Source organism: Camelina sativa, chromosome 17, assembly GCF_030686135.1.
Source record: "Camelina sativa cultivar CO46 ecotype springtype chromosome 17, ASM3068613v1".
NCBI classification, from domain to species: domain Eukaryota; kingdom Viridiplantae; phylum Streptophyta; class Magnoliopsida; order Brassicales; family Brassicaceae; genus Camelina; species Camelina sativa.
The window spans coordinates 34,801,169-34,819,323 of NC_141896.1; the positions used below are offsets into that span (position 1 = coordinate 34,801,169).

The 18,155-nt window shown below is 36.5% G+C and overlaps 3 protein-coding genes, 1 non-coding gene and 1 pseudogene across 6 annotated transcripts; 4 read left to right on the plus strand and 1 right to left on the minus strand.

Moving 5' to 3' along the window:
- The first annotated feature begins 1,711 nt into the window (after positions 1-1,711).
- LOC104758266 (glycylpeptide N-tetradecanoyltransferase 1 pseudogene) lies at positions 1,712-3,302 on the plus strand (annotated as a pseudogene). Its single transcript, XR_015587577.1, has one exon. The product of XR_015587577.1 is annotated as a glycylpeptide N-tetradecanoyltransferase 1 pseudogene (transcript).
- An 8,248-nt stretch (positions 3,303-11,550) lies between these two features.
- Positions 11,551-12,799, plus strand: LOC104759872 (coatomer subunit beta'-1-like). Of its 2 annotated transcripts, XM_087494281.1 has the most exons (4): positions 11,553-11,898; positions 11,983-12,281; positions 12,369-12,440; positions 12,530-12,799. In XM_087494281.1, exons 1-4 carry the CDS (start codon positions 11,635-11,637, stop codon positions 12,759-12,761), a joined length of 867 nt encoding a protein of 288 aa, XP_087350407.1. In that variant the 5' UTR covers positions 11,553-11,634; the 3' UTR covers positions 12,762-12,799. The 2 variants fall into 2 exon arrangements, with proteins under 2 accessions (XP_087350408.1, XP_087350407.1); XM_087494282.1 differs by lacking the exons at positions 12,369-12,440; positions 12,530-12,799 and having other exon boundaries at positions 11,551-11,898; positions 11,983-12,132; positions 12,200-12,281.
- A 396-nt stretch (positions 12,800-13,195) lies between these two features.
- Positions 13,196-15,829, plus strand: LOC104758268 (coatomer subunit beta'-1-like). Its single transcript, XM_087496924.1, has 9 exons — positions 13,196-13,207; positions 13,967-14,077; positions 14,206-14,397; positions 14,483-14,623; positions 14,743-14,952; positions 15,036-15,127; positions 15,236-15,352; positions 15,450-15,507; positions 15,597-15,829. Exons 1-9 carry the CDS (start codon positions 13,196-13,198, stop codon positions 15,684-15,686), a joined length of 1,023 nt encoding a protein of 340 aa, XP_087353050.1. The 3' UTR covers positions 15,687-15,829.
- Positions 15,830-15,923: 94 nt separating this feature from the next.
- Positions 15,924-16,030, plus strand: LOC147924729 (small nucleolar RNA snoR26). Its single transcript, XR_015588013.1, has one exon. It is a non-coding gene; the product is annotated as a small nucleolar RNA snoR26 (small nucleolar RNA).
- A 280-nt stretch (positions 16,031-16,310) lies between these two features.
- Positions 16,311-17,686, minus strand: LOC104758269 (putative F-box protein At4g11580). The gene is made up of 2 exons (XM_010481097.3): positions 17,128-17,686; positions 16,311-17,039 (listed from the first exon to the last, which is right to left on the minus strand). The coding sequence occupies exons 1-2, from the start codon at positions 17,475-17,477 to the stop codon at positions 16,454-16,456; spliced, it is 936 nt and encodes a 311-aa protein (XP_010479399.1). The 5' UTR covers positions 17,478-17,686; the 3' UTR covers positions 16,311-16,453.
- Between the last annotated feature and the right edge of the window lie 469 nt (positions 17,687-18,155).

The window sequence follows — 18,155 nt, forward strand, 5'->3', positions numbered from 1 at the left end:
GTGTGCTTGGTCAATATTGATGATAAGGAGCCAACAGCACTATATGAAGCCAATACAGCCTGCATCGCACAACTCAAGGAAGGTTACATCAAGGGAGATCGGACGAAGCACATACTGCCAAAGTTCTTCTTCACACATGAACTACAAAAGGTCGGAGAAGTTCAAGTGGTGCAAGTTCAATCATGTGACAACTCAGCCGATCTCTTCACCAAATCTCTACCGACTACAACATTCAAGAAGCTCACGCACCAGATTGGAATGCGGAGACTTAAGGACTTAGAGTGATGTTTGGAACAGGGGGAGCAATGTGTGCTGTACTCTTTTTCCTTCACCAAGGTTTTGTCCCAATGGGTTTTCCTGGTAAGGTTTTAATGAGGCAGCATCCCCTAAGCACATTGCAGCGATCCCGTCCAAGCATAGGCACGGTCATATCGTCCAAGGGGGAGTGTTGTAAAACACTTAGTGGACTCTATCTGACCGGCCCGTGTATTAGCTCTATAGTTACGGTCCATTGTACTTAGGCCCATCGGCCATGTATTAGTCTTAGGTCGGTTTACTTAATCCCTTATGGGAACCTATATATATGTAACCTCTTGAGACTTCATTCAATAATAAGAACAAGAGATTTCCCTAAACTCTCTAGTTTACAACATTGATGCAATTTTTATCGTATCATCAATTTTGAAATATTCTTGAGATACCTAACGTCATTTTGATATCATGTACAATGGAGGTGTGGAATTCATATGAATGAGGGTGTTGAAAAATGAATAAAATCTATGTGGATTAAACCATATTGAAATTGAATAAACAAAAATGGAGATCGACACATGATGCATTATTATTGGTTGTTAAAGTTTTTTATACTTTTAATTTCATACTAACTATTTGATATCATTTATTTTATAGTAATCAAAATTTTATTTTATTTTGCTTTACATCAAAATTTATTATCTTTCATACTCTATAAATAAAGACTTGCTATATTTTATCTGAACATATAAAAATAAATAATAAAATAAATAAAATAAGGTGTTGAATTTTATTAAACAAAACCATTGTAGATGACAAAAATTAAATAGATGTTGAATTATTAAGTGGAGGAAATAAATAATGATGTGGAGTGTTAAAAAGAAAAAAAAAGTGTTGAAAAGAAAACCAATGTACATAATTTTTGTTTTTTAAAATAAAATATGTATTTTTAAAATAAGATACAGATGATTAATATTGTTGGACCATAAAATAAAAGGCCCAATAAAAGAGCGTTAAGTTGTCTTGTTTTTTTGAACGTGAGAGGCTTATTACAACGGTCCGTCAAATGAACTGCGACGATCGACCGTCTCCGCTAACTGAATTATGGCGCGAAAAGTTTTGAAGAAAGCAGGTGATGACACGTGCACCTAAATCTGACGGTAAGTTTTGAGGAATTCGAAATACTCGAAAACTGAAAGATTGGAAATGAATTGGACTGGGAGATGAGATGGAGCGGCTGGTTAAACATGAGGCATATCTACTATTCTACTTTACCCGAATGCCCAACATTCCCCACTTGTTGTAAAAACCTTAAATTATAGATGAAATTAGCAATATATCAAAGAAGCTTTCAAACTTTGAATCTCTCTCAAGACGTTAAAAATAAATTACTTATCTGTTGGTCAAAGCTAAGACCTTTATAGTCCATTGAACGAACGATTGCATGATTAGGTGACCATAATTTCAAAGCATCGTAATGTGAATCCGAATAAATTAATGACCAAACACATCGATGTTGCTATATAAAGAGCGTGACGAAACATCAAAATGTCAGATCCAAAACCGAAACCGAATCCCAAGGAGTATACTTCAGGTGGAAGTAGAACCATGACGACTCATGAGTTTTGGGAGACTCAACCTGTTGTGCAGTTGGAGGATATGGGAGACACGACTTTGCCTGAAGGCCCAATTCAGCCACCAACTTTGGTATCCGAGGTCAGGCAAGAGCCGTACAACCTTCGTGAAGACTATGAATGGATCACATGTGATATGAAATCTGATGACATGTGCTCCGAGGTCTACAACTTTTTCAAGGATCACTATGCTCAGAAACTTAACTGCAATGTCCATCCCTCGAAGGAGTGGCTGATGTGGGCATTGTGTCCACCTGGTTATCACCAGAGCTGGCATGTTGGAGTCCGTGACAAGGCCACTAAGAAGCTCGTTGCTTTCATCAGTGGGGTGCCAGCAAGAATCAGGGTGCGTGATAAGGTTATTAGCATGGCTAATATAAATTTCTTGTGTATCGACACGGATCTCAGGTCTAGGAGACTTGCTCCTATCCTGATCATGGAGGTGACTAGAAGGGTCCGCTTGAAGAATATATGGCAAGCCGCTTATACCTCACGTGATGTAGTCTCTAGACCAGTCACCACCTGCCAATACTGGGGCAGAATGTTGAACCCGAAGAAGCTAATTGATGCTGGATATGCAGACCTTGGTGAAAGAATGAAAATGTCCATGGCCGTCAAACTTTACAAAGTACCAGATGCACCGAGCACTCCTGGGTTTAGGGAAATGGGACCATTTGATGTCTTTGGTGTTACAGAGTTCCTCAGGAACTACCTTAGCCAGTTTGGAATTGCGGCTTGCTTTGATGCAGACGATGTCGAGCACTGGTTTCTCCCGAGAGAAGATGTCATCCACACTTACTTGGTAGTAAGCCCTGAAACTTCTGAGATCACGGACTTCTGCAGCTTCTACACTGTTCCTTTCACTATCTCCGACTCTGACTCTCGTAACCCGAAAAACACAACAGTTCAATGTGCTTATTCTTACTACAATGTCGTGACACAGACCTCACTTACCAACCTGATGAATGATGTGCTAACCGTCTCTAAGCAAAAAGGTGTCGATATTTTCTATGCATTGGACGTGATGCAGAATGCGAGTTTCTTTACAGAATTGAAGTTTCGTCGATCAGAGGGTGCTCATCTTCACTACCATCTCTATAACTACCGTTTGGGAAGTCCATTGAATCCATCAGAAGTTGGGCTTGTTCTCTGGTAAGCTTGATCCCACTACTATCTCTATAACTACCGTTTGGGAAGTGCATTGAAGCCATCACAAGTGAAGTCGGGCTTGCTCTCTCGTAAGCTTGATCTAATATACTATTAAATAAATGGCATTTTATATTGTATCTAATATATACTATTAAAATAATTGGCATCTTATATTGTTGGCAAAAGAAGGAAAGTTTAAGAGCCTTTTTATATGTTTGCATGTCTACAAAGTCAAAATAATTAATGTTACTGCGTTTTTCCTCTGAACTAGCAACACAAACAACAAAATTTGCCTCAGATTTGTTTTGGAACTTTAAGGTAGTGAAACTGATGCTTTTTATCAATAACATATTGGCACATCAAAATATTGTAATGGTCTAAAAATATAAAAACAAAAAAACAAAACTTCCCAAAGTTTTAGAGAAAAATACAAAAGCAAATCTTGGAAGCAATTGGAAACCAATTGTTCTCCACCAAGCTTACCTAATAGTACAAGTTAGCCCAGTTTCTTGACCAAGAAGATAAGTATCAAAGGATCAAAATTCTGAAACACTATTTGCTATGAGAAGAGAGAATTAACGGGAATCAGATACAGAGCTCCTTGACTCTCTCTTATGTGGCAGTTTTTGGCGAGATTGCCTTTTTCACAGGTGAAAGTGAGGGAACAGTAGTAAAAGAATTGTTTTACCTCCTGAATACCTTAAAACACTTTTCAGTGGGTCAACACTCAACACCATACTTGTTGAAGCTCGTGGACGTGAGAATTGACAACAAACGCATTTAGTTCAGCAGAAGAAGATGTGACATTCAACAGTTTAGAGCAAACCAATTAGGCCAATCGATGAAATCCCTGCTAAACCCATTTGATATGACATCCTAAAAGAGAATTCTGCAATTAAAGATGACGTAGTAGTTTAGCACCTGATGCTCCGAGAGTGTCTCTATTAGAGACTCTCTATGGTAAAGGGCGAGAAATTTTTTTGACTCATATGATGCTTGAGGTAGTAGAAAATGAAGACCAACCATCAATATTGCCAGAGCTGCTCTCTCCATGTACAGAGTGTAGAGATGAAAGAGACTTGATTCCAATGAGCCAAAATAGTTTTTTACTACATCTCTGGTCTAAGGTGAATACCATATGCGCTTTCACAGCTTATTCATTATCCTTGATAGGTTCCAAGGCAGCCATGAACACAGCTGGTATGGTGCGGTGCGGAACATTATTATTATAATCTACATTAATATGTGAGTATCTATCAGTCTATCACCATTCACTAGCACACATGTTAATCCTTCCTGTTGAGAGTTTTCTTACAACAGGAACCACAATAGAATCAATTCCCTCTGAATAGTAACCCAAACAAACACTTTCTCTGAAACTAGAAACCTTACACTTATTTCTACATAACCTGTCTTAAGCTTGCAAACGAACACCTTTATGGAAACGAACTGGTGTTTTTTTTTTTAACAAGGGGTCAAATTTTGCTGTAGTCTTGCAGAACCATACGTACTTATTATTAATTGGCACAATTCGAGCCAATTCGAGGAACAATGGGATCTGCCCGTATGACTTGGTTGGTGTGATTCAAGTATTTGTATCTTTTGGATATTTGATAGAATGATTCTATATAAAATGTATGTTTTATAAATTTAATGTTATATTTTATTTATGAATCAATTTGCAATTTATATTTTATGCAATATAGGTTTTAAATAATTGAAATATAGAACATAAAAATATACATTAAAGCAGCACTAATAAAATGATACGAAACAATATTTTACAACACTAAAAAAAGTCATGAAAAATTACATCATAGCACTAATCAAATGTTATAAAAGATTATTTTATAGCAAAAGATTAGCGCTATAATAGGGTTGACTAGCCTAGCATTTAAAAGTGCTATCATATGTAGGGAGGCTATTATAGCTCCTCATGTCCTAGCGTTTATGGAAAGCTTTATAATAGCGTTTTCCGTGTGTTACCAATACTCATATTACAACTCATCTAACAACTCTTTAATGATAGATATATGGTACGTTTCAGATGACTGTTTTATTTAAAGCATGATAGCCTTACTCGTAATGTCAATGTCAAGAAAATATGTTTTCTTTATTGGTTACCGGTTACTTCGATCAGTTTCAGTAATTCATATCTATATGATAATCTGGTTTGATACTAGGTTCATATTTAAAAACATTGATTATATTTTTGCTATTTAGTAATTAAGCAACAATTCTAATTTTATAAATATTTGGAAGATAATTTTGGAAGTAAATTATATATTCTTAATTTTCATAAAAAATGTAAGATATTTAACTGGATTATGTATAGAAATAAAAACTGCACTCTAAGACAGTTTAATTCTTCAAAATATACATTGGAAAAAGTTGGATTTCATAACTCAAACGACGGTTCCAAGACCTTATGGTTCTTGATATATGGGAAATGAAGATGTTTAAAAAGTTTGTAGAAAAATAATCATTTTAATAACATATTTTATTAAATTGAAAAATAAATTACATAGTTATCACTGAGCATTAACTTAGACAGTACAATCTAATACTTCAAAAATTACAAATAAAAACTTTACATTCTATTTTCATGCATTCAAAATTGTCAAATGTTTTTTATTTGAAATCATATTAAACAAGTCAACTGTTTTGAATTGATTCCAAATAATTGGTTCGAAGATGTATTTTGGTGAACGATGAATTTTTTTTTTTTGTATTTTACTAACATTGTAGGCATTTCAAAAAAAAAAAAATTGTATCTCATTTTCTTTGACGTCATAATATTGCATTTAAATATGTATAGTTCTTTTGATGTCATTTCATTTTACTAAATAATCGAAAATGTCAAATATTTCAATTGAAAATCGGTCAAATATAATTGGTATTACGTAAGTTAACCAACTTGATTGGTTCAACATTATAAAATTAATGAAAAAAACTGCGATTTCAAAAAAGTTCATATTATTTTTCTCGAAAAACCAGAGATGTTACAGGTGATCGGCACGGCGGCTCCCACGACTCCGGTCACGTCTATGGTTAATTTTAACGTTGCTGCTTGATATTGTTGAGAAGATGTTGTAATACATTTGTGAATTTGGTTGTGAGTATTGTAAGATCTTGCTACTAAGTTTAGATTTTGTTAGTAAATCGTTTAGTTGCCAATGTTGTTTATTCAGATTGTGTTGTTAAATTGGAGTTTCAGAATACATTCTTGAAAGAACTTGACTATACGTGATCCAAGTTTATACATTTTCTGCGTTTAAATAATCTAATTAGAACATTTGTGAATGTGGTTGAGTAGAACTTTTTAGATTATTGGAAGAATAAGTGTGAAAAGATCTTGGTAGAAGATTGAATAGTTTAATTCAGTTGCAATGTTGCTGCTTCAGATTGTGTCAAAGAGGAGTTTCAGATATTATGCTTGACAGAATCTGGAATGCATGATCAAAGTTACTCCTTTTATGGATATTTTTTGTCGTAATGTAAGAGGTCTTAATGACCCTATTGAACGTAGGAGTATGCGGAAATGGCTGAGGTTCCATAAACCTCTTTTTGGTGGTATCATAGAAACTCATGTGAGTCCTGAGAAGGCTCAGTATATACGGTCTAGTATAGCTTCCGGTTGGCTCTCGGCTGATAACTATGATTACTCAGATCTTGGGAAGATCTAGGTCATCTGGCATCCTTCAGTAAATGTGTCAATTTTGTCAACATCCCTCCAAATGACTACCTGCTTGGTTCAGCTACCATTTTTGCATCAGGAGCTGATAGTTTCTGTCGTCTATGCTTCCTCAACTTGTTGTGATGAGAGAAAACTTCTTTGGGCTGAACTACAGACAATGGCTTCGTCTCCTGCAGTGATGAACAAACCTTGGATAGTTTTGGGACATTTCAACCAAATCTTATACCCCCATGAGCAATCAGTTAACCTCAGTAACGTAATGATAAGAGGAATGAGAGACTTCAGTCAATGCTTGATAAACTCCTGTCTCTCCGATCTACCATTATGCGGAAACACTTTTACCTGGTCAAACAAGCACGACGTAGGACTAATCACAAAAAAGCTGGATCGCATCCTCGTAAACGATGAGTGGCTGCTTTCTTTTTCCAACTCACTTGGAGTATTTGGAGAGCCAGGTTTCTCGGACCACATCCCTTGTTGCGTCTTCTTAGACGTTAACAAATAGAAACAGAATCTGCCTTTCAAGTTCCTAACAATATTAAACAAGCACCCAGATTTTGCACCTCTAATCAAGGTTTGGTGGACTGCTTTGAAATTTGACTGTTCCAAGATGTTGCTATTCTCCAAGAAGCTAAAGGAGCTTAAAGCTGTCATTAACGAATTTAGGAAGGAAAACTTCTCCGAGATAGAAAAATGAGTTTCTGAAGCTTTCGAAGCACTTCAAGTCTGCCAAAGAACGCTTCTCAATTCCCCTTCCTCACAAGCTCTTGAAGAAGAAAAGCAAGCTCACCAGAGATGGTGTAGTCTAGCCTTGGCCGAGGAATCATACCTTGAGGCAAAAGTATAGGATCTGTTGGCTAGAGGAGGGAGATAAAAACTCCAAATTCTTCCACAGAGTCATCATGTCTTGTCAAGCTCAGAATCTTATTTTGTTTCTTACTGATGAGAATGAACAAATCATTGATTCTAGGGAGGGTATTCAATGTTTAGAAGTGGATTTTTTTAAGAAAACTCTGGGTGCTTATTCTTCTGCATTGCCTTTATCAGCTGAGGACCTATCTGGTATTCTGCCTCAAAGGTGTTCTGCCTCTGCAATCCAGGTTCTTTCTGCTCCAATAACTCCATCTGAGATTAAAAGCAGTTGTCTTTTCCCTACCTAAAAACAAAGCACCTGGCCCTGATGGGTATTGTGCCGAGTTCTTCACCACTCACTGGTAAGTTGTCGGTCCAAATTTAACAGATGCAGTACTAGAGTTTTTCCGGTCAGGCTGACTGTTGAAACAATGGAACTCCACTCTGCTTACGCTTATTCCCAAAACTCAGAATGCTTCAAAAATGTCTGACTTTAGACCTATAGCTTGTTGTAATACAGTGTACAAGGTGGTATCTAAGTTACTGGCGAATAGACTGAAGTTGGTTATGTCGGAGCTTGTTTCTAATACGCAGTCTGCTTTCATCCCGGGACGACTTCTAGTGGAAAATGTTCTTTTAGCCACAGAACTTGTTCAAGGATACAACCAGAAAAATATTTCTTCCCGAGGAATGCTAAAGGTTGATCTCAAGAAGGCGTTCGACTCGGTTCACTGGAACTTCATCCTCAACACCTTGAAGGCCATGAACTTTCCAACACACTTTGTAAGCCTGATCTGGGAATGTATCTCAACTCCTCGTTTCTCTGTAGCAGTGAATGGTGAATCGTGTGGCTTCTTCAAGGGTGCAAAAGGGCTTAGACAAGGCGACTCTATTTCCCCTTTCCTGTTCACTCTGGTTATGGAGGTTTTCACGCAGATTCTAAACAAATCTTTCAATGATGGGCTTATAGGACACCACCCCAATGCCACAAACCCCCAGGTTACTCATTTGGCTTTTGCGGACGACATCATGATCTTTTTCGATGGCAAACAAGACTCTCTAGACAACATTACAAGAGTGTTACAAAGTTTTGCTGAGACTTCTGGTTTATCCATGAATAAAGCTAAGACTGAGCTCTATATTGCGGGAGTGAACCATACTGAAGCCTCAGGGATTTCTACTCTTGGCTTCAGTATTGGTTCATTGCCCATTCGTTACCTGGGACTGCCCTTGATGAACCGGAAGCTGCGAGTGTTGGAATATGGCCCGTTAATTGATAAGATCACCTCCAGATTCACCTCTTGGTCAGCCAGGGCTCTATCTTATGCAGGGAGAAAAGAACTTATCTCCACAGTCATCTATGGTATAGTCAATTTTTGGGCATCTGCTTTCATTCTGCCAAAATCTTGTCTAAAGCACATAGAAAGTCTGTGTTCAAGGTTTCTCTGGTCTGGGGATATAACAAGAAAGTCATATGCAAAGGTTGCGTGGAACTCCCTCTGTCTGCCAAAAGAAGAAGGTGGTCTGGGATTTAGATCCTTCTCATTGTGGAACAAAACATTATGTCTAAAGCTAATTTGGCGGTTATTTTCTGCTGATGACTCATTGTGGGTAAAATGGATAAGAAACAACAAAATCAAGGATGGCGTGTTCTGGGAGATTGATGCTAAGAAGCAAACCTCTTGGACCTGGAAAACTCTCTTGTACCTTTGCACTCTAGCAGCTCGTTTTCTGAGATGGAAACTTGGAAATGGTGAGAAAATAAGCTTCTGGTACGATTGGTGGACTCCTTTTGGACCTCTCATCTCTTTTTTGGGGCCTTCAGGGCCATCACAAACTGGGATCCAAATTAACAGTACTGTGGCTTTAGCGTGCTCTGCCACAAACTGGCTAATTCGACCAGCAAGATCGCCACAAGCGGAACTCCTGCAGATTCACCTGACCACGGTCAAACCACCTGAGAGTATTGATGAAGATGATTCTTTCGTGTGGACCATCGAGGGAGTGCAATCAAGCTCTTTTAATATCAAGCAAACATGGGAGGCTCTCCGTCATAAACAGAACACCCTGCCGTGGACACAAAATGTTTGGTACAAAGGTGCAATTCCAAGGCATGCTTTTCTCCTATGGCTCACTCATCTTAACAGGTTACCAACAAGAACAAGGTTGGCTTACTGGGGAATGGCAGTGGAACCATCCTGCTGCATTTGTGCCCGGTATCCTGAAACACGAGAGCACCTTTTCTTGCACTGTGAGTACAGTGAAGACCTTTGGACTGAAGTTACTAGGCGACTTGGATATTCCCCTTTTGTGTTTCATACGTGGGACGCTTTCTCTGAATGGTTGAACAGCAAAAATTCTATCTCCTCCACGACGCTTAAGAGACTAGTATCGCAGGCTGTCATCTACACTCTCTGGTCAGAAAGAAACAACCGTCTTCACAACAATGTCTCAACTCCACCACAGGTGCAGTACAAGATTCTGGACAGACAAGTTAGAGATGCAATCCTTGCAAAGGGTCACCGGAAAAACTTCAAAAACCTCCTAAGGGATTGGCTGAGAATTATCTAATGTACCCTGCACTTTTGGTGTTTCCAACTTTAGCTAGGCCTCATTTTTAATTTTTTATGAGGACTACCTATTGTTTCAAATTGTAACTTTTTACAATCCGTTTCATTAATGAAAATTCACAAATTTTCAAAAAAAAAAAAAAAAAAAGTTACTCCTTTTATGAGTCTAGTTAGAACATTTGTGAATGGGGTTAAGTAGAACTTGATAATACTTGACGAATAAATGTGTCAGTAACTTGCTACTAAATTTATAGATTCTTGCTGGTTTGGATCTTTCGGCGTCAAAGAGGAGTTCCAGCTTGCTTTTTTTTTGGCAGATTTTGGACTGCATGATCAATAGTGGTTAGAGTCTTGTTTTTTGTATCTATCTTCGGAAAATTTTGGGAAGTGAGGTTAATAATACTTAACGAATAAATGTGTCAAGACTCTAGTTATTTTGGAATATTTCTGGATCAAATTGTGTATATTTTTATTGTGAAAGAGGAGTTTCAGCCTTCTAATCTTACCAAATAACTTGTCCCCTAGTGTACGCAGGTTTAAATCTAGTTGTTTATGAAAGAAAGGTTTCTTTATAATTTATTCTTAAAAAAAAAATGTTAATACATATGTGTAACTAAATAAATGACTCTGGAAAAAGAAATCACGTAAATAAACAAGCACACCGAAGAGAGAGAAAAAAAACCCTAGTTTGGCAACCAACGCCCTCTTCCGAACCCATCGCACAACGCTCTTCTCTTCCGAGATTTCTGATCTTCTTTTGCCCGTAGCCGAACTCCTACTTGCAAAGATGGTTAGTCGTTGCTATAAATTGGATATTTTACTAATTCATCCCTTAATCGACGAACGCCTTGAGATCTCTAAATACATTGAGTTTTTTCAACTTAAAAAGTTTTCTATTTGCTTCAATCGGCTCTGACTCTTCTTTGAATTTGTTGACAGCCTCTGGGAATTTATAATGAGGTAAAATTCCTGACTGCTTGTTTTTTTTTTTTTTTATCATATCTTTTTTTATCCGATTTCCTGACACATGTTTGGATCAGTCGGCAATTGCAATATATTCAAACGCGGCAGTACTCTCTGTGGAACTCCATCCATATAGACCATGGTACGCTCTCGCCATTACATCCTTCTTATATGTTTTAAATTTAATCAATATGTTTTAAATTTAATCAATATGTTTTAAATTTATAATTACAGGATCCTGGGAGGTTTGGCAGATGGAACTATTAAAATCTGGGATTCTGAGAAATTTGCATTAATACATGTATTCGTTCCGTCTGGTGGTGTTACTCCAGGTACATTTTTATTCGAATATATATACATTTTATTATTGGTTTGTTCATGTCCTTTCTTTACAGTGAACGTGCATATGTCATTGTTATGCAGTTTGGTCAGCTAAGTTTGTTCCACACTTCCACGCAAGCAGTGGGTTGTAGCTGGATCTGGCGACGGCTGTATTTGTGTCTACAAATGGTACACTATGCACTCGGACTTGAATTCGCGACAGCCAATAAAAGTAATTAGTGATGCTCACGCTGCTGCCGTTATGTGTCTTGCTGTTCATCCCACCCTTCCATATCTTTTGTCATCATCTCATGATAATACAATCAAGCTCTGGAACTGGGACTTGGATTGGTGCCTTCTTCGGGTTTTTGTAGGGCATTCTGCTTCTGTTGTGCACGTCACGTTCAATCCCAAAGACGACAATACTTTTGCTAGTGCATCACTTGACAATACCACAAAAGTAAGTAATTACGTACTTGTTGTTTGTTCACTTCATTTTTTTCCATTATTATTTCCACTAGCTAAACCTTTTTCCTTGATCTAGATATGGAGCCTTGGTTCTCACTCTCCACAGTGTACTTTAGGTGGAGAGGAACATCAAGAAGGACATCTTGATGGGGTATTGTGTGTAGACTACTTTACTCTTAGCGATAAACCGTACCTTATCACTTGCTCGGCTGATCAGACTGCTAAGGTGTGGGACTACCAAACTAAGAGATGCCTTGAGACACTTAAAGGTCATACTAACTCTGTTGCAGCAGTTTGTTTCCATCCAGTGATCCCAATAATTATTACAGTATCCGAAGATGCAACTGCCTTCATATGGCTTGCCACCACGTTCAGGTAACGCTAATAACTTCTATTGACTAGTTTCCTTCACTTTTTCATACCCCAAATTAATTTAACTGAGTATCAGTATTTGACATCTAGGCTTGAGAAAACATTGAAGTTGAGGTCTAACTCGAGATGTTTTGCTATCGGACACGGGACTGGTTCATACCAGTAAGTTTCTGAGACCTTTAATATGGCAATACTTAATCCCTTTCTGCCTCCTACATTATTTACGCATTATTTATACGATACCTTTTCAGGGCTGTGTTTGGTTGCAACCGTGGACCCGTTTTGATGGAATTTAGCCTTGAAATACCATTGGCTAGTATGGACAAGAAGGGGACAATTGTTTTTGCTAAACACAGGGAGATATATGTTGGGAGTGCCGCAGATAAGGTATGGAGTTTAAATGATTTAACAAATTCTTCGGTTGTTGCTTTCTTTTCTTTTTTAGATTTTTTGAATATTAGCTCATGTTATTTCCCAACATGAGCTAATATTCAAAAAACCCAGCCCAGCCCAAACCCGAAAAAAACTTGCCCAGAAAAAACCCAAGTTTGAAAACCCAAATGGGTTTTAGGTTCTAGTGGGTAAACCCGAATGGGTTTTTAGTTTTGTGGGTAAACTCGTGGATACCCGAATTATTTATCTTATGTGATGTATTTTGCATTTTATATTATATATAATTTTATCTTTAACTTTTTGATACCAAATGTGATTTATATTATGTATTTTGTGTATTTTACTATATCTGTAACAATTTTCAAAAATTTATAATTTTATATAATTTAAATAAAGAATAGCAAATATATTAAAGAGTTTTGTTTTAAATAGATAAAACAAAATTTATTATTATATATTAGATAAAACTAAAGTTTTGTTCATAATTTGCTTATTTCATATTAAATTTAAATAAATATTTAAAAATGAGAATTTGCGTTTTTAGTAGAAAAACGACATTTTGCAGTTTTGGCAGAAAAATATGACTTTTCAGTTTTGGCGGAAAAACATAATTTTACGGTTTTGGTGGGAAAACGAGATTTTGCAGTTTTGGCGGGAAAACGAGATTTTACGATTTTGGCGAGAAAACGAGATTTTGCGGTTTTGGCGGAAAAACAAGATTTTACGGTTTTGGCGGGAAAACGAGATTTTGCGGTTTTGGCGAGAAAACGAGATTTTGCGGTTTTGGCGGAAAAATGAGATTTTGCGGTTTTGGCGGGAAAACAAGATTTTACGATTTTGGCGGGAAAACGAGATTTTGCGGTTTTGGAGGTAAAACGAGATTTTGCGAGTTTGGCGGGAAAACGTGATTTTGCAGTTTGACAAGAAAATATAATTTTGCTGTTTTGGCGGGAAAACGTAATTTTGCAGTTTTGGCAGAAAAACGAGTTTTCGTGTTTTGTGTTTTTGGTAGGAAAATGTGATTTTGCGGGTTTAGTGTAGGTGATTAGACTTGACAAAAAAAAAGTATAGGTGATTAGAAAAAAAAAAACCCAATGGGTACCTATAACTGATAGGGTAAACCCGTGTAAGACTTTATAGTTTTGGGTATCTGCCCATTTTTAACCCATTTAATTTCTTAGAGAAAAAACAGATCCCAAAACCCAGTTTTAAGCATGGGTTTCGGGTACCCACTGGGTTTTTACCCACTTTTAACATCCCTAGCTTAATGGGTTTGGTTTGTGACCTTTACTTAGGTTACTGGTGTTGAGAGACCCTGTTGGGGTTATGAGGGAAACCATTGGGATTTTGAGGGACACCCTTGGGTTTTTAGGCATTTGCTAACAACCTGTGATTTTTATCCTGAAGTGGCATCTGTATACATTGTTGCTCCCCTTTACTGGATATGTACTGCTAGTATATAATTTTCCTAGCAGTTTGATAGATTGCACCATAACTTTTGTAACTAGCCACTATCATGTAATATATGTTTCAGAGCTTAGAGCACAGCCCTGATGATAAGTCTGTGGTTGTTTGTGGAGATGGCAAGTACATTATTATCAACAATTCCTTACCACGGAAAGTTGCATCATCTGGCTCGGCACTGGAATTTGTTTGGTCATCTAAGGGGGGACATGCTGTCAAGACAGATTCGTCACACATCGAGATCTTCAACAAGAACTTCGAGGTTCGTGATTCCTTTTTGCACTTTCCTTTTTTTTTTTTTTTTTTTTTTTTTTCCCACAGCCTATGTGAATTATATATGTGTGCAGAAGAAGGGGACTGTGACACCTCCTTACTCAGTAGAGCGCATTTTTGGTGGGACGTATTTGGCAGTGAGCTCAAGTGATTTCATCGACTTCTATGATTGGGAGAAATGTGTAGTCATTTCGCGAGTAGATGTTACCGTCAAAGTAAGTTGTTAAAATTCCACAAGTGTAGATAAATAATGTAAACTGCACTAGCAGATTGATACTGCTCTTTTCTGCCACAAAGTCTCTTCCTATTCACGGCTAATGTTTTCTTGCTACAGACTCGGAATGTATATTGTTCTGAAAGTGATGATCTCGTTGCAATTGCCGGTGATTCATCGTTAAAAATCCTTGACCTCAATTGCGAAGGTGGTACAACTCTCAGTGTAGCCGAAGATGAATGTGTTCGAGATGGCGTATGGGTTATGAATTGTTTTATCTATATCACTGAGCATGATGCGCTTACCTACTGTGTTGGTGGTCGTTCTGAGGTAAAGAGGCTCTGGTTTTAAGAAAATTGTTGTGTTTTTAATTTGTTAGGTACAATGTTGTATTTACAACTCTTAAATTACAGGCAACGGTAATGTGTTTTCTGCCTCGTCCTATGTCATTTATGGTGTCTCCCGCTAATCCAAGTCGGGTTTATCTAATGGACGAAGAGTTTAAGTGAGCAGATGTTTTACAAATATCACTGCTGACGAATGTTTTGTCGTTTTAACTTTCTGACTTTTTTTTTTTTTTTTTTTTTTTTTTGCCAACTTTGATTGTTTACAGCTTGTTTGGTTACACTTTACCTACAAGTTTGATTGCGTACCAGAGACTTGTGTTGCGCGGAGAGTTGGTTCAGGCTCTTGAAGTCTTCACTTCAATTCCTGAGGAAGAGCGTATTAGGTATACGAGAGTGTGTTTTCCCTTGTATTATATCATCATTACATACGCGTTGTGGTTATAAATTTTCTGATATTGTCATCTTCATATACCTTCTCAGCGTGGCACGTTTCTTGGCAGATCTAGAAGTAACTGGTAACAAATGTGAGACGCTCGAGGTTAGTGTGTACTTTTGAGAAGCATGTTTGATTCCCATGACTTGTACCCATATTTATCTTGTGCTCATTCAATTCGTAACTTCTGACAGGATTTTGCTAAAGAAGAAGCACATTGGATAGAACTTGGCTACGTCCCACCAGGAACAACGTTCCCACAAACCAGTGTTCAAGCCTTGTAGATGTGGAAAGAGAGGGCTATGTCGCTTTTCTTTGTGGGTCATAAATATAATTACTTGTTCCTCTTGGATGCAACTCCTAAATTTTGCAATAGATTTTTTAATTTTATAGAGTAGCTCTAAATTTGAGCATATCATTGACTAAACACATCACTACTATATCAGCAGTGATTAATTGCCGGGCCACACAACCGGAGAACACCCAACAAACAGATGCATGTGAAATAGTATTAATTAAATAGAGGATCGATGATTAATTAATCCATGAAAGAATTTGTTATCCTTGCACTTTGGTTGCTACTTGCTAGTGAAGAAACAAAAGAGGGTTTTCAATTTCTGAGATACTTCTAACGAGAGGGAGAAAACAATTAATTCCATAGAATACAAAACATTATTGATATTAGAATTAAATTTTGGTCAGTACGGCTTCATTTGCATAGTAACTACTAGTTGGCATATGCATTCGGTTAACCATTCGATTTTGGTTTGGTTGTATTCGGTTTCAATTAGTGTCGATATAGTAATATAGTTCCATTCAGATATTTTAGAAATTTTGGTTCGGTTAGATTTGGTTTCTTTCAGTTTGGTTTGGTTCGGATATTTGAATATAAACGTAACTAACCAAAATTTTATCCACACTAACCAAATTTACTCAATATAACCAAAATTAACCGAAAGAAACCGAATACATAGCCAAAAACAAAGTTGATGGGATTTTGCATGAAAATAAACATTTACCGATAACACATTAATAACAAACCTTTCACAATTTAAAATTCAAGTTCCTTTATCGCATCAGTTTTCCATTTTTTATTCTGAAACATGTAATACTTATAGTTATTACCCGCACCACGCCATGCAATATCCCATACCTCTTTACACACCTTACAGTCTTTTGAACACACGATAAATGCGTCAAGGTTTTGAGTGCCAGTTTGTATGATATTTTCGCTAGGTAACAAACCCAACTCATCCTCATCGCCAAATATTTCGTTAATAATTTCCGCGTAAATGCAATGTGAAAGGTTTAGGATCTTGAGGTTGTGGTGGTTGATGATGAGTGATAGTAGTGCTATATTGCATACAGATGCACATTGAAAACTTAACCTCTTCAAGGTAGAGAAATTACATACAAGTTGCTCAGCTAGATCTCGGGTTAGTGTACGAATAAGTTTTAGGTTAGTGAGGCTTTGGCAGTTATCTCCAATAGCTCGAAGATCGAGATCTAGTTTTTCGAACCTAGGTTGAGTGAGGATCAGCGTTTGGAGATTCTTCCACCTGCTGAAAGTAAACTGGAACGAATTCTCGTTAAGATCACACCAGAGCGTGAACGCAATTTTTTTTATGTTTGGCATCCTAAAAACATAAAAAGAAATTGAATTCAAATTGCATAACTTTTAAGGATATATATTGTCCAAAACACAGTTATAGGGATGCAATTTACCTCTCAGCAATGATCGCAAGATCCTCCTCTTGTATATAGTAATAGTAGTCCAGAAATAGATCTGTAGTGATAGTATTGCTGAATTTAGTTATCTCCATGAGGATATCTCTGAGTTGATATCGTCTTTCTTCATCATTGTTATCTAGAAGAAACTCGGCTTTCTTGGGATTATCATCTAAACTTATTGGTTTGAGATCAGTTAAATTTATACTTTTCCATAAAGTCCGATTGTGAGAAGCAAGGAACCAAGAGATACAGACGCGTGATGCCCCCATAATTATGTCAATTACGTTAAGCATCCCAAATATCTTGGCTAATATGTTTCTGTCCATATTTTCCCAACCAGACATCTTTTCTAAGCTAAGATTGTAACCTTTTTGCTAAGTCAAGAAGCCTTCAACGCCATTAGATCTCTAAAATATTGTGATTTTATAGTCAAAAATATGATTATAAGAAAATCAGTAGGTTTTTTGGTTACTATACTATATATGGGATACAAGGATAGAATTAATTAAAATATTATAACTACAATCAAATGTTCAAAATTCATATTGAATGTTTTTTTAATTATTTTCAGCTAAAAGAGAAACATTTCTATTGAGTTTATGAAAATCTACATATCTTTTTTTAATAAACATATCTAGAACATTAATTATAACAGATCTAGGGATTAAAAATTATATTGAGTTAATAATTTTTAAACAATTAATTTAGTTATAATAATATTTTAATTATAGACTATAGTATAATATCTTTGTTCATTTAATATAATAAAAAAAATTTACATTTCTTATTATATAAATTTTGATTTTTAAAGTTAGACATTAACAAGATTGTGACACTTGTGAATTGTATTGATAAGATATTGACATGTATATAAAGAAGAGTTATATTTATAAAAAGAAGATTATACAATAAATTAAAGATAGTAAAAATAAAAGGATTACAATTGCTTTTTTGAAAATTTATATAAAATATATATCAATACAAAGAAATTTTACAATAAACTACAAATTAGAAATCATAAA